At 40.9% G+C, this 16,465-nt stretch overlaps 1 protein-coding gene across 1 annotated transcript in view; it reads left to right on the top strand.

Moving 5' to 3' along the window:
- itih2 (inter-alpha-trypsin inhibitor heavy chain 2) overlaps window positions 1–16,465 on the top strand; it is a 101,356-nt gene that overhangs the window by 48,518 nt on the left and 36,373 nt on the right. Inside the window, exons 6-11 of the mRNA XM_073066524.1 lie at window positions 46–208; window positions 4,854–4,961; window positions 8,421–8,549; window positions 8,664–8,780; window positions 12,149–12,317; window positions 15,683–15,808. Of these exons, the coding sequence (XP_072922625.1) occupies window positions 46–208; window positions 4,854–4,961; window positions 8,421–8,549; window positions 8,664–8,780; window positions 12,149–12,317; window positions 15,683–15,808 (812 nt within the window). The remainder of the gene's footprint in view (window positions 1–45; window positions 209–4,853; window positions 4,962–8,420; window positions 8,550–8,663; window positions 8,781–12,148; window positions 12,318–15,682; window positions 15,809–16,465) is intronic.

Below are 16,465 nucleotides of genomic sequence, written 5' to 3'. Positions count from 1 at the left end.
GTCTGATATACCATTCAACAATTTATTGATTGTTTATGTGGTCAGGACATATGGCCGTGAGATGGAGCACTTTAAAGCTGATGTGAATGTCCCTGGAGGAAGTAAAATCAGTTTTGAGCTTTACTGCCAAGAGCTGCTACAGCGACGACTGGGATTTTATGAGCAAATTATTGTTCTTCAACCAGGAAGCTTGGTGAGGCAGTTCCAGGTACATGAGAAAATTCAAGTTCAAGTTTATTTTCATTCAAAACGTGTACCGCTAAACGATGTTCCTCTGGACAAGGTGCACAACATGACACATATAACTCCCACACAACACATAAAGTAATATTACCCACAAATAAATTAACAAATAATAAAATATATTCCAGAAGATTTACATTTAGCATGAGGTGTGTTTAGGACAAAAGTTAAAAGTAAGCAGTGAAACACTACTGGCGTTTCATTAGTGCTGAAACCTGGGTGGTTGGTGGCAGGGAGTTCAGTAGACTCATGCCCTGGGGAAGAAGCTGTTTCCCACCTTAACAGTTTTTGTCCTACTGAAACAATAGGAGGTCAAAGATGTGTGGGAGGAATACTTGATAACATTAAGGGCCCTGCATAATAGTGTTCCTGATAAATATCTGCTCTGTAGATCTTACGCTAACAGGGTGAAACCTATTATAGGTATTGTGGAAGTCATTCGATGTAGCTGTGGACAATATAGAGCCTTCTCTATATACCATACCCCTAATTAAAAATACCTTAAAGTGATCCACAAACACAAGAGATTGTGCAGTTGCTGGAAATCCAGGGACAAATGCAGAACATGGTGGAGAAACACAGCAGGTCAGGCAGCATCTACGGAGAAGTCACCGGGACCAGACGGGATGTACCTCAGGCTACTGTGGGAAGCTGAGCCTCTGGCAATGATCTTTGCATCATCAATGAGGACAGGAGAGGTTCCAGAGGATTGGAGGGTTGCAGATGTTGTTCCCTTTTTCAAGAAAGGGAGTAGAGATAGCCCAGGAAATTATAGACCGGTGAGTCTTACTTCAGTGGTTGGTAGGTTGATGGAGAAGATCCTGAGAGGCAGGATTTATGAACATTTGGAGAGGCATAATATGGTTAGGAATAGTCAGCATGGCTTTGTGAAAGGCAGGTCATGTCTTATGAGCCTGATTGAATTTTTTGGGGATGTAACTACACATTGATGAAGGTAGAGCAGTAGATGTAGTGTATATGGATTTCAGCAAGGCATTGAACAAGGTACCCCATGCAAGGCTTATTGAGAAAGTAAAGAGGCATGGGATCCAAAGGGACATTGCTTTGTAGATCCAGAACTGGCTTCCCCACAGAAGGCAAAGAGTGGTTGCAGATGGGTCATATTCGGCATGGAGGTCGGTCACCAGTGGAGTGCCTCAGGGATCTGTTCTGGGACCCTTACTCTTTGTGATTTTCATAAATGACCTGGATGAGGAAATGGAGGGATGGGTTAGTAAGTTTGCTGATGACACAAAGGTTGGAGGTGTTGTGGATAGTGTGGAGGGCTGTCAGAGGTTACAGCAGGACATTGATAGGATGCAAAACTGGGCTGAGAAGTGGCAGATGGAGTTCAACCCAGATAAGTGTGAAGTGGTTCATTTTGGTAGGTCAAATATATTGGCAGAATATAACATTAATGGTAAGACTCTCGGCAGTGTGGAAGATCAGAGGGATCTTGGGGTCCGAGTCCATAGGATACTCAAAGCTGCTGTGCAGCTTTGGTTAAGAAGGCATATGGTGCATTGGCCTTCATCAACCGTGGGATTGAGTTTAGGAGCCGAGAGGTAATGTTGTAGCTATCTAGGACCCTGGTCAGACCCCACTTGGAGTGCTGTGCTCAATTCTGGTCGCCTCACTACAGGAAGGACGTGGAAACCATAGAAAGGGTGCAGAGGAGATTTACAAGGATGTTGCCTAGATTGGGGAGCATGCCTTATGAGAATAGGTTGAGTGAACTCAGCCTTTTCTCCTTGGAGCGACAAAGGATGAGAGGTGACCTGATAGAAGTGTACAAGATAATGAGAGGCATTGATCGTGTGGATAGTCAGAGGCTTTTTCCCGGAGCTGAAATGGCTAGCACGAGAGGGAAATAGTTTTAAGGTGCTTAGAAGTAGGTACAGAGGAGATGTCAGGAGAAATTTCTTACACAGAGAGTGGTGAGTGCATGGAATGGGCTGCCAACGGCAGTGGTGGAGGCGGAAATGAACGGGTCTTTTAGGAGACTCCTGGATAGGTACCTGGAGCTTAGAAAAATAGAGGGCTATGGGTAAGCCTCGGTAATTCTAAGGCACGGACATGTTCAGCACAGCTTTGTGGGCCGAAGGGCCTGTATTATGCTGCAGGTTTTCCACGTTTCTATGAGAAGAATAAGCTGTTGATGTTTCATGCCGAGACCCTTCATCAGGATTGGATGCCAGAATAAGAATTCAGGGTGAGGAGGAAGGGGAAGGAGAATAAGCTGGAAGGTAATAGATGAAGACAGGTGTGAGGGAAGGTGGGTGGGTGAGGGAGGGGGGAATGGAGTGAGAAGCTCAGAGATGATAAGTAGAAAAGGTAAAGGGCTGAAGAAGAAGGTATCTGGTAGGAGAGGAGAGTGGGTCATGAGAGAAAGGGGAGGGGAGGCACCAGAGGGAGGTGATAGGCAGGTGAGAAGAAGAGGAGTGAGAAGGGAGCTAGAGTGGAAAATTTAAAAAAGGGAAGGGAATAGTGGAGAAATTACCAAAGGTTATCTAAAGTGAACAGTTGACCAAGGTTGGAATATTTTGCATCACTTCCCACTCCCAGGGGCTGTATGGCAGCATAAAGATTAGTACACCGCTTTACAGCGCCAGCCGTCTCCAATCGAGGTTCACTTCACATCACTGTCTGTAAGGACTTTGCTGGTTCTTCCCATAACCATGTCATTTCATCACACATTCCAAAGATTAGGGTTAGTAAGTTGTGGGCATGCTATGTTGGCAACAGAAGCATGGTAACACTTGCAGGCATCTCCCACCCATCCTTGGACTGTGTTGGTGGTTGAAACAAAAGATGCATTTCAATCTATGTTTCATGTATGTGATGAATCTTTAATCACTTGAATTCCAATAAGAAGTTCATTCCCAAATCTAGCACCAACCTCTTTAAAATATCAAGCATATCTATATCATTCATATTTACAGATTCCCCCTCTTCAATTCAGCATTAGTATCTCTGATTATATTTCCATTAATGTTGCATTATTATTGTACATTTCATCAGGTAATAAGCATTAAAATTATTACTGTATATTTAATACCAGGCCAGGCGGCATATATGGAGAGAGAGAAAGAGTTAACAGTTCAGATTAAAAGGTATTGCCATAGCAACAGGTTTACTTTGCTTCACTTTTCCTGAGATGTTGACCAGTTTTCTCCATAGATCTAATACTTTCAGTTTTACTTCAGATTTTCAATCACCTCAAGAGTTTTCTATGATCTCATTAGGATTGCTGGTTGCTGGTGACGGTGGAATAATTGGAATGATTTTTTAAATGCCTCTATTTGTTGAAGTAGTAAAGTGAGACTCAGGTAGCTCAAGCTGTAAGGAAAGCACTGCAGACTGGACTTGGTGTCTTGAAGGTTTTTATCATCCATAGTCCTCTCCTCTGAACTGACTGGGGGTAGAACCTGCACCTCAAAGTTCTAAGGAATTGCATCCACAGAGGTTTGGTGTAACCACAAGGCAAGGTTAATGAAGGAACTAAACCTAATTGAAGTGTTTCAATCAGGACTGTCCAATCCATTTTATCCCATGAAGTGCCCACAATTTCAGGGCTAAGTTAGTGGGATCAAAGATCAAAAACAAACTTGAGTTTATTGTCATATGCACAAGTACAAGTCTTCGGGGTACAATGAAAACTTACTTGCAACAGCATCACAGGCATATAGCATCACATAAGCAGCATTCAGAAGAAAAGCAAAGCATAAACTATACATAATTTTTACAAAAATTCACAATTAGAACCTAAAAAAATATCTATTTGAGTGCAAAGCAATCAGAGTGGTCATAGCGTTACTAAGCTGCGGTGCTGATTAAGGTTTTGCGAGTTGGTTCAAGAACTGAATTACTGAGGGAAGTAACATTTCTTGAACCTGGTAGTGTAGGACTTCCGGCTTCTGTACCTCCTTCTCATACTCAAAATGTAGTGCCTAATAATCTTTTATGATTTATCTGTCTACAATAAGCTGGAGCACCCTAGTTTTCCTTTGGACATAGGACATGTTCAAAGCAAAGCATTTCAACCTTGTACCTGATCTCTGACTACACTCTAGCTTCACAACAAGGGATTCATTAAGATCAGTAAAGGCTAAGTTGACTTGTGCTTACTACCTGTTTGATGTTTGGTGCTTCTCAGAATTTGCACATGTGTGTGTGTGTGTGCACACAAACTAACACGTTGTCAAGCAAGTTCATTTTGATGAAGAAGGCTGCTAAAAATCAGGGCCTTTGTAGAACACCCTGTGATTTCTTCATTCAATCAGACGACACTATCCCTGTCTCATGTGACATTGTCCCTAGTCTGTGAACCAGAGAGGACATAAAGACCTGTAAAGGAGATCTTAACATGTACATTTGACTATTAAACTGCCACATTTGGATTACGTGACCATCTTTGGAAAAGATTTCACCTTCAAAGAGAGAGTAGAAAAGAATTTGATATCAATCAGTCTGCAAATTGAAATGTTAGTTTAGCTTCTTTCTTCACATAGAATGGAATGAAATGCTTCATCCATTTCATTCCTGTATTTATATCAGATCTCCAGAATTCACGGTACTTTTATTGAAAACCTCATCTATATTTCCCTTAGGTTGACGTCTACATTTTTGAGCCACAAGGTATTGCCTTCCTCGAAGCACCTAATAAGCTCGGAACACAGTTTGATGGACTCATCCATATAACGAAAGGAGAGAACAAGGTAAGCAGAGTCACAACTTTGACTGTGATTTCCTGGGAGACCTTCAGGAATTTAGAAGGATGAGAGGGGATTTTATAGAAACATAGCATTTTTAAAGGGATAGAGGCAGGAAAGCTGTTTCCACCGGTAAGTGAGGCTAGAAGTAGGGGACATAGCCTCAAGGTTTGGGGGAATAGATTTACTGGAATAGATTTAGGACAGAGATTTTTTTAAAAACTGTGAAATTTGCTGCCCAGGGAAACAATAGAGACTCTAACAGTTAGAAAGATTTTTGTATGGCAAGGGAATTAAGTATTATGGGAGAGGAAGATAGGTAGAGCTGAGTCCACAGACAAATCAGACATGATCTTATTGAATGGTGGAGCATGCTTGAAGGGCCAGATGAACTACTCCTGTTTGTATTTCTTATGATTGTATGTAGACCATCACGGTGATTGTGATAGTTAGCAACGTTTCAATATTCTGGTTCCTGGGCATCATTATTTCATAGGATCTCACTATAAAATCATATATCCTTCATTAACAAAAAGGCTCAATAAAGGATGCACTTCTTGCAGCAGTTGGTAAAATTCCATCTTCCCTGGGACATCCTGCTGCAATTCTTCACTGCCATCATAGGGAGCGTCCTCACGTCAGCCATTACTGTCTGGTTTGGTGCAGCATCCTCTCATAATATACGAAAATGACAGGAAACTGTCGGGTTATTGGCAGCAGTCTGCCATGACTGTGGGACTTGCAAGTGAGCAGAACAAGGAAGTGGATAGAAAATATCATTACAGACACTAAGTCACCCTGCAAACTCCCTTTCCCAAAAACTTCCTTCTGGAAAGCGCCATAGAGCCACTGAAACAAAAACCACGCCATCCTAAAAGTTTCTTCCCCCAGGTAGTTAATTTGATCAATCATTCTATTTACCCCTCCACCGCACTGCACTTTCTATAATGCTGTTTACATTGCAAATAGCATGGCACCGCAGAAGCATAGCAGTTAGCACGATATTATTACAGCTCGGGCCATTTTGGAGTTTAAAGTTCAACTCCGGTGCCATTCTGTCTGGAGTCTCTGTAGGTTCCACTCAAGGAATGTGTAGGTTTTTCCCGGGTGCTGCGGTTTCCTCCCACAGTCCAAAGCTGTACCGGGTAGGTTAGTTGGTCACTGTGAATTGTCCCATGGTTAGTTTTGTGTTAGTTGGGAGTTGTGGGATTGCTGGCATGACGTGGCTCAAAGGGCCGAAAGAGGCAGTATCGCTAAATAAAAGATAATGAATACATACTGGCATTCATGTATTTATCCACATTTTATTCCATATGTGTACTTTAGCCACTAACTTTTAGGGTTCCTCCAGCACTTTGCATGTAAAGTTGGGAAGATGTTTAGCTGACAGGTGTCAGGCGAATGGGCTATAATGTAAGACAGGATAGTAGCACCAGAGGTTTTAATGAACTCACACTTGTGGAATCTATAAGCAACTTAGAGTTATCTCTTTATTAATTTTTGAATAATCATTATGTTGGAGGTGACTGTAGTTTCGCTTTCCTATGTTTGCTTATGTTTTTGTATATTCACCTAAATATATATATAATTGTTCAGTGAATTTTCCAGTAATTACGGAGCACTTGCCTTTGTATTTTTCTGAAAATTTCTTTGTTTTAGTAGCTGGTGTCACATTACTAGAATGTGGCTATTTTACTGGTTAACTGTTATCAGGGGAATTTCAGTTAGCTCTTGCTTGGTATTAGAACTCTACGACTACATTTTAGTCTTCTTTTTCTTTGTTCTCTTGGCACTTTGTTGCTATGAGACCATTAGACCATAAGACATAGGAGCAGCATTAGGCCATTCAGCCCATTGAATCTGCTCTGCCATTCCACCATGGTTGATTTACTATCCATCTTAATCCCAGTCTCCTACCTTGTCCCCATAACCTTCGATGCCCTTACTAATCAAGAACTTATCAACTCCCCACTTTAAATATACCCATTAACGGTCTTCACAGCTGTCTGTGGCAAAGATTTCCACAGATTCACCACCCTCTGGATAAAGAAATTCCTCCTCATCTCTGTTCTAAAGGGATGTCCTTGTATTCTGAGGCTGTGCTCTCTAGTCCTAGATTCCACCACTACAGGAAACATCCTCTCCATGTCCACTAAAACCATATTGAGGTATTCTGTAAAGGCAAGAGTCCATCTTATCATACTAGGGGTCTTTTCAATAATCTTAAGGTCTTAGGGTGAAAAGCTGGTCTTCCGCACTGTTCATACAGGTTATAAAAGAATCATAAGCAACAGATTTTATGCCTTATTCTCAACTTCCAAAAAAACCTTAGGATGGCAGATGTATCAGGATCCAACAACTACTTCTCCTCTGACATTTTTACTTTTAGAAGCACCCAACTTTCCTTGTAAATTAAATGTCTTTAAAATTTTGTTAAGTTTCTTTAATTGAAAATTACAGTCTAAATTTGCATCAATCCAGTGCTTCAGATAATTATTCCTGATGTGTCAATGCATTTGAAAATAGCTTATTTCGATTTTTTCTCACATGGAACCAGTGCCTGCATTTCAGAAATTCTTCGAAGCACTTATCCCAAATAGGATGTAAAAGACACTATATAAACACTAGGCATTCTTGTCTTTCTTCTTATAAATTGGCAAATGTCTGGGACCAGCCTGCAAGGAGGTTATCTGATTGGATAATGGAGGAGAAACTCCCATTACAGTATCTTCTATCACAGATAGATAGGATCACAAAGTGATCAGTGGTTCATAAATCGAAGTATTAAATACAGGATTTGGGATGTTATGTTGAAGTTGTATAAGACATTGATGAGGCCTAATTTGGAGTATTGTCTGCAGTTTTGATCGCCTGCCTAAGGAAAGATATCAATTAGATTGAAAGAGTACAGAGAAAATCTACTAGGTTGTTGCTGGGACTTGAGGACCTGAGTTATAGGGAAAAGCTGAATAGGTTAAGATTTTATTCCCGGGAGCATAGGGGAGATTTGATTGAGGTGTACAGAATTATGAGAGGTACAACTAGGGCAAATGCAAGCAGGTTTTCTCCACTGAGGTTGGGTGAGACTAGAATTAGAGGTCATAGGTTAAGAATGAAAGATGAAGAATTTAAGGGGAGCATGAGGGGGAACTTCTTCACTCAGAGGGGGAAGTGAGAGCCTGAGAAGTGATGGATGTGGGCTCAATTTCAACACTTAGAAGAACCTTGCATAGGAAATGAAAGGGATAGATATGTAGGGCTATGCGTCAAGTGTGACTGGATGGGACTAGACAGGATAATAGTTTAGCACAGACTAAATGGGCCAAAGTGCCTGTTTATGTGATGTGGTGCTCTGTGACTCTCTGAATCTATGATTCCTGATCTACAACCAAGCAACCCATTCTGTGTTTTACCATTGAACACCAATGTTAGGAGTGGCATTCACAACCCATTTTGTTTCTACAGGCTCATCTGACCTTCAAGCCAACTGTGGACCAGCAGCGGAAATGCCCAGGCTGTCCTGAAACGGCCATTGATGGCAGCATTGTGGTGAAATACGATGTGAAACGGGAGCTCAATGGAGGAGCCCTTCAGGTTACTCTGTGTTTTGTACCCAACGCCTACAACCTTCTCAGTTAATTCTTTTTCTCTTTGAAGGGTCATTGTCTTTGAGTTAAAACACTGACTGAATTGTCCACTTTGCTCCAGATTTCGGATGGCTACTTTGTTCATTTCTTTGCTCCGGTCAATCTGCCACCTCTTCTGAAAAACATAATCTTTGTCATCGATGTCAGCGGCTCAATGTGGGGAATCAAAATGAAGCAGGTAAGTAACTGGTAAATGGTAATTGGTTTATTATTGTCACCGGCATCTAGATACAGTGAAACGCTCTTGTTTGCCCACCATGCAGACAGATCATTCCATACATCAGTACATCAAACAGTATTCAAGGAAAACAAGGAAGAAATATTTAATAGGAACGAGGGGGACAGTTTTTCACTGAAGGAACATACAGAGCATGGTAATTGTATCAATCAATGTGAATGTAGGAGCTATGACTGGCAGGTTTGCAGCTGACATAATAATGGAGAATAAATTAAAACAGAAAATGGAGTTATAGAGCATTACAGCACAGAAACAGACACTCAACCCCTCTAGTCCATGCCAGCCTGGTTTTCTGCATAATCCCATCTAACTGCATCCAAATCTTAGCTCACTATATCCTTCCATGTACCAATCCAAACTTCTCTTAAATGTTATAATTAAACCTGCATCTACCTCTTATACTGGCAGCTCATTCCACACGCAGCATTCTCTGAATGAAGAAGTTCTCCCTCGGGTCACCATGAATATTTCTCCTTTCACCCTAAACATATGACCTGTGGTTCCAGTCTCACTCAACCTCAGTGGAAAAAAGTCTTCAAGTATTTATCCAATCAATAGCTCTGATAATTTTGTATATCTCTGTTAGATCTCCCCTCATTCTCCGCTACACCAGGGAATAAAGTCCTAATGTATTCAACCTTGTCCTATAACTTGGGTCCTCAATCCCAGCAACATCCTTGTAAAATGCTGAAACACTTAGCAGACTGCCTCTTCATAAAACTCTAGTTAGGCTGTTTCTGGAGTACTGTATTCAGTTCTGGTTGCCCCATTAGAGGAAGGATATAGAGGCTTTGGAGAGGGTGCAGAAAAGGTTTATCAGGATTTTGCCTGGTTGTTGGACGAACTTGGGTTGACTTCTCTAGAGCTTCAGAAGCTGAGAGAAGGTCTGACAGAAGTTCATAAAATTATGAGAGGCACTGAATAACAGTTGGTATATTTTACCCAGGCTCAAAACGTCCAATGCTAGAGTTGACATTTTTCAGGTGATTGAGGAGGGGGGAGTTCAAAGGTGATGTGGGGCAAGTCGTTTTATGCAAGAGTTAGAAAAGCAGATGAATATGCAGAGAACAACACACACAAAATGCTGGTGGAACACAGCAGGCCAGGCAGCATCTATAGGGAGAAGCGCTGTCGACGTTTCGGGCCGAGACCCTTTGTCAGGAATATGCACAGACTGGATTATATGCAGAGTTGGTTAGTTTAATTAGTATCATTAGTTTAATTAGTTTGGCACAACATCATAGGCCAAAGGATCTACTGCTGTGCTGCACTCTTCTATGTTCTAAGTCAGGCAGCATCTATGAAGAAAGAAACAGGGTACTATTTCTTTTCCCGCAGATGCTGCCTGACCTACTGTACTTGCTCTAAACCTTTGCAATATTTTCTGTTTGTTTTTTTTTCAGCATCTCCATTTTTAGAGATAATTTTCATTCAGTGATTGGTAATAATAGGAAAGGTGGTTTACAGTTAAAGACCAATATTGACTTGTCGGTAAAGATGGAGAGAGAAAACCCTGGAAATTGTGAGGTTATATGTTTTTGGATGACTAATAAGCTGGAAAATACATAATAAATGCCAGAACCATAAGAAAAATGGAATAACAGAAGGATTTTCATATTACAGAAGGCTGGCAGGTTAAGAAGACATGTGGAATACTTGTGCAGTTCTGGTCACCTATTCTGAGCAAATATAGCAATGAGATTGAAAGAGTACAGAAAAAAATTTACAAGGATGTTGCCCTGACTTGTGTTATTAGGGAAAGGTTGAATAGGTTATGAATTTATTCCCTGTAGTGTAAGAGAATGAGGGGAGAGTTGGTCGAGATACACGGAATTATGAGGGGTATAGATGGGGTTACTACAAACAGGTTTTGTCCCCTCAGAGACTAGAATTAGAGGTCATGGGTTAAGGGTGATAGGAAAAATATTAAAGGGAAACTTCTTCACTCAGCGAGTGGTGTGTGTGTAAAATGAGCTGCCAGCAAAAGTGACGGACGTGGGTTTGATTGCAACACTTAAGAGAAGTTTGGACAAGTACATAGATGGGAGGGGTATGGAAGGCTGTTGTCCAGGCGTGGGTCTATGGAACTAGGTAGAATAACGGTTCAGCATGGACTAGATGGGCCAAAAGATCTGCTTCTGGACTGTAGTGCTCTATTATTCTATTAAAAATAAATACAAGAGTGGGGAGATGCAGTACAACTATATAAATCATTAGTTAGGCTACAGTCAGAGTATCAGTTGTCCCAGGATAATAACCGGGTTCTGTTCATACAGCTGTACTGAAATCTATTTTGTCCATGAGTCAGGAAATACACATCGCTCAATATGGGAATGATACCTCTATGCCTTGTAATGAACAACAATAAAAGCATTTCAGACTGATATGAAAGAACAATTTCCAAAAGTAAAGAGAGTGGAGGAAACTAGTTCTGCCATTCAGAGGAACTACTGTCTTTAATATCATGGGACCTCATCAGCATGTAGGAGTGTCCACAAGTCAAGTGTTTCTTAAGCCAAGGGCAACCTGTGCTATGTGCAGTTCTGGCCACCACACCATAGGAAGAATACAATGGTATTGGAAAGGATACAGAGAGGATTCACCAGGAGGTATTGGAGAGAGAACAGAGAGGGTTCACTAGGAGGTACTGGAGTGGGTACAGAGAGGATTCACCTGGAGGTACTGGACAGAGTACAGAGATCGTTTACCAGGAGGTATTGAACAGAGTACAGAGATCGTTTACCAGGCAGTATTGGAGAGGATACAGAGAGGATTCATCAGGACGTTTCCTGAGTCTTCCAGCCATGAGCAGAGACAGGATAGGCTGGTTTGTGTTCTTTGGAACAGAGGAGGCAAAATTATGAGGTGTACAGTTAGGATAAATAGAGGAAAAACTTAACTCCTTGGAGTGGTGACTATGACCCGAAGGCATAGATTTAACAGAAGGGAGAGAAGATATAGAAAGGATTTGAGGAAGAATGATTATTTTTTATCCTGATGTTTGAGGAGGTGGTGGAGGCAGGTACTCTCACAACACTGAAGAAACATTTAGATAAGCATTTTACTTGGACTTTGTTAATAAGTTTACTTTGATAATAAATTGACATTGGCTTTGACTTTGAGACACCATGATATGCAAAGCTACAGACTGAGGGCTTGAAAATGGGATTGGTATGGATAGGGTACTTGATGGCCAGCGGTGGTGAAATGCCTTCCTCCATGAGTCTATGAGAACTGTGGGAACCTGAAGCCAAATACAATGCAAACTCTAATGTATTTTCAATGTATTCTTCATTTTTCACGATTAGACTGTTGAAGCCATGGCAACCATCCTGGATGATCTGCGTCCTCAGGACCAATTCACCATCATCGACTTCAACCACAACATCCGGTTTTGGAGTCAACACCTGGTTCCAGCCACATCTGTCCAGATTGCAGAGGCCAAAAAATACATTAAGAATATCCAGCCCAATGGTGGTGGGTACATCAAGGATGTGTCGAAAAGCACAGAGCGACTCACTGCTAGTCTCAGGATTCACCTTCAGCCAAAGGATATAGACCCAATCTGTTCTTAGACAAGGGATACTAAACATGTAGTATTTGCAAGATTTAGAAAACTAGAGTTTGAACTTGCTTTCCGTGCCACTAAAGTGGTCATTTAAAAATTATTGACAAATATGTGTATGATCTCAGGCACTTCAAGCAGTGAGGTTACCAGACTTGACTAACAGGAGAATTATTTTATAGCCTCTTCTCCGCAATTGTTGCTGTTGGAACTATATACAGTCAATAAACCAACATATCAGGGTTATTATCTCTGATAATGTATATCTTGTGGAATTTGTTGTTTTGTCGCAGCAGTACAGATGAAGACATACAATTACCATAAGTTACAATAAATAAATAAATAGTGGAAAAGAGGAATAATGAAGTAGTTTTCATGGGTTCACCTTTTGTACTATTTATTTGTGTAACTTATAGTAACTTTTATGTATTGCAATGTACTGCTGCTGCAAAACAACAAATTTCACTCCATATATCAATGATAATAAACCTGATTCTGATTCAGATATGTTTATTTATTGGCTGTATATAGGTCCAACAGCTACACCAGTAGAGTAGAGATTATAACATATTGCTCCTGCTAATCATGTTTGGTAACCTCATTGTGAGATTATGTGCATAATTTACATGTAACTATTTTCTATCTATTGCCTATTTTAAGAGGAGCTATAAGACCATAAGACATAGGAGCAGAATTAGGCCATTTGGCCAATAGAGTCTGCTCTGCCATTCGATCATGGCTGATCATTCCCCCCCGCCCCCCAGCCCCACTCCCCGGCCTTCTCCCCGCAACCTCTGATGCCATGTCCAATCAAGAACCTATCAAGCTCTGCCTTAAATACACCCATCGACCTGGCCTCCACAGCTGCCTGTGGTAATAAACTCCACAAATTCACCACCCTCTGGCTAAAGAAATTTCCCCATATCTCTGTTTTAAATGTAGGTCTTTCTATCCTGAAGCTGTGCCCTCTTGTCCTAGACTCCTCCACCATGGGAAACATCCTTTCCACATTTGAAAAGTATTATCCTACTTAGACAGGGAGAGCTTTTGAAATGCTGTTTGCCCCGCTTTAAATTAACTTTCCTTTGCAACAATAATCTGCTCTGACTCATATTCCACTACCACTTCCATCTCATTGGCTGGCATGGTTTTGTCATTAAATATCTGTGTTTGTCTTTCAGCTTTTCTACACCAGAAATCTCTGTCCATTTACATTTCTTTCCTTTTTAAAGATCTGCAGAGAATGCCTCTATTCCAGCCCTTTATTCAAATAGCCATTATTCAATTGGGAACCCTGGAAATGATGATAACTACTCCAATTATGTAGGAACCATAACTGATTCTGCTCCAAGGCTGAACTTGTAGCTACACATATAAACCAATGGGAACAAAATGCCAATTAATTCAGAAACCCGAGGCTTGTTATTCTTCATTCAAAGAGCTGAGATCAGCTGACTGGGCAACTACACAGCTGAGCCCAAAATAACTTCTACTTACTGGATAGCCCCACTGAATCATTCAGAAAACATTTCTTGTTTATATTTTCCATATTAATGCCTCTAAAAGTGGTTTCCAATGTTTTTTAAAATCACTGAATCATCTTTGGCATTGTGCATGGTGATTTGTTTGAAACATTATTCTACATTAGCAGATAGATTAAAAACATCTCATTGTATTAATCTGCCGCTAAGATAGATCTATGCATAATTTACCATGTTATGATGACAAAATCTAATTAATATATTTCGAGGATTTTTTAACTGTTGACAACCTTGCTGAGCACGGGATGTAGATGGCAGAAGATTCAAAGATGGTATTACCTTTGAATATCATAATCATATATTCTCATGCTAGAGGTGGGGTTTGGTCTAATACTTGTGTGGTGTAAATCTATTTGTATCACTGCCAGTGAAAGAAGGGAAAATAGGCTTTCAGACAATTAACTTAAAAGTAAAGAACTAATGCACCATTTAACCTGCAACTTACTCTACTGATGGTCATTTCAAAGAGTTTTAAATATGTGTTTTCTATTATTTGAGTTGTTGACTGAGTAATTGGGTAAATGGAGTTTATATTGGGCCGAAGTATCAAAAGGCAGATAATTAATTAGGTTCCCCATGGAAGGCTCATTCAGAAAATCAAGAGGCATTGTATCGGGAAAACTTGCCTATGTGGTTACAGAATTAGCTTGCCCACAGAAGGCAGAAAGTGGAAGTAGATGAAGTGTTTTCTGCCTGGATGTCGGTGACCTGTGGGAATCTGTTTTGGGATCTGTGCTGTTTGTGATTTTGATAACTTGGATGAGGAAGTGGAAGGGTGGGTTTGCAAGTTTCCAGATGAGATAAAAGTTGGTGGTGTTGTGTAGATTGTGTAAAAGGTTGTCATAGCTGGGACATTGATAGAATGCAGAGCTGGACTGAGAAGTGGCGGATGGAGTTCAATCCAGTAAAATGTGAAGTTAAACTCTTTGGAAAGTTGAACTTCAAGGCAGAATACAGGGTTAATGGCAGGAATTCTTAGCAGTGTGAAGGAGCGAAGGGACCTTGGGGCCCACATCTATAGATCCCTCAAAGGCATATGGTATGTTTAAACATACAAAATCTAAAGGAGCAACACCCACACAAAGTGCTGAAGGAACTCAGCACTACGGAGAGGAATAAACATTCAATGTTTTGGGCTGAGACCTTTCATCAGGACTAGGAAGGAAAGGGGCAGAAGTCAGAATAAGAAGGTGGAGGGTGGGGAAGGAATACAAGTTGGTAGGTGATAGGGGAGAGTAGGTGACGGGGAAGGTAGGTGGATGGGTGGGGGACGATGTGAGCAGCTGGGAGGCGATACATGGAAGAGGTAAAGGGCTGACAGGAAAGATACCAGATAGGAGTGAGTCTAGCTGAGCACATGATCGATGATGCGGAGAGCAGCAGGAAGTTTGACAGGGTAGATGTTGAGAAGTTTCCACTAGTGAAAGAGTCTGGAACAAGGGAGGGAATATGGCCGGAAGATAAGAGACTGACATTTAAAACTGAAGTATGTAGCAACTCTCATAGGATGTAGGTCTCTGAAATTCTCTGCCCTCGAGGGTGGTGGAGGCCAGATCATCAGATATACTTATAGGTAGGTAGACAAGTGAGGGTGATGGGAATCTGACAAAAAAGAATTGTTGAGGCCAGCAGAGATCGTCCATTGAATAGTAGGGCAGGCTTTAGGGAGCAGGTAGCACACTCCTGAACTTAGTTTCTTATGTTCCTATTCACCAAACTTTCTTGTTTTAAATCAGGAACAAACATCAATGAAGCAATCCTGTCAGCCATTCAGATATTAACCAATGCTGACATCCATGGCCTGCTGGATCCTCGATCTGTATCACTCATCGTTATGGTTTCAGATGGAGATCCCACTGTGGGTGAGTATGCTTAATACACAAAAACTACCTAATGATCAAATTGAAAAGTATCCAGAACACAGAAGCAAATAATTTGGCCCTAAATTCTTTAGCAGTTTTTATACCCCACATCTTGTCCCATCTTATCCATAACAGGGCATGTGACAATAAGATTTGGGAACAGACTTCATCAAGTCTTCTCAATCATTGTTTTCTTTTTAAACTCTATTCTGCCATTTTATCCCCATAACCTTTAGCCTTTCCAATTAAAGACCTATCAATCTTTGCCTTAAATGTACCCAATGACTTGGCCTCCACAGCCACATATGGCAATGAATTCCACAGATTCACTACTTTCACTTCTTTCTGGCTAAAGAAATTCTTCCTCATCTCAGTTTTAAAGGGACATCCCTTTATTCTGAGGCTGTGCTCTCAGATTGTAGGTTCAAAGTATACTTACTATCGAAGTATATATGCAGTTTACACCCCTGAGTTTCGTCTTCTCTGTGGACAGCCACAAAACAAAGAAAACCATGGAACCCGTTCAATGAAAAAGACATCAAAAAAATTGCGCAAATGGCAAAAAGGAGCAAAAAACACAGAAAATAAAACACAAATGGGAACATCCTTTCCACGTCCACTCAATCCAGAACTTTTATTATCCAGTAGGTTTAAACA

Source organism: Hemitrygon akajei, chromosome 14 (assembly GCF_048418815.1).
Source record: "Hemitrygon akajei chromosome 14, sHemAka1.3, whole genome shotgun sequence".
Classification (NCBI taxonomy): domain Eukaryota; kingdom Metazoa; phylum Chordata; class Chondrichthyes; order Myliobatiformes; family Dasyatidae; genus Hemitrygon; species Hemitrygon akajei.
The sequence above is the reverse complement of the archived record's forward strand: the minus strand, read 5'-3'. Positions and strand labels throughout refer to the sequence as shown.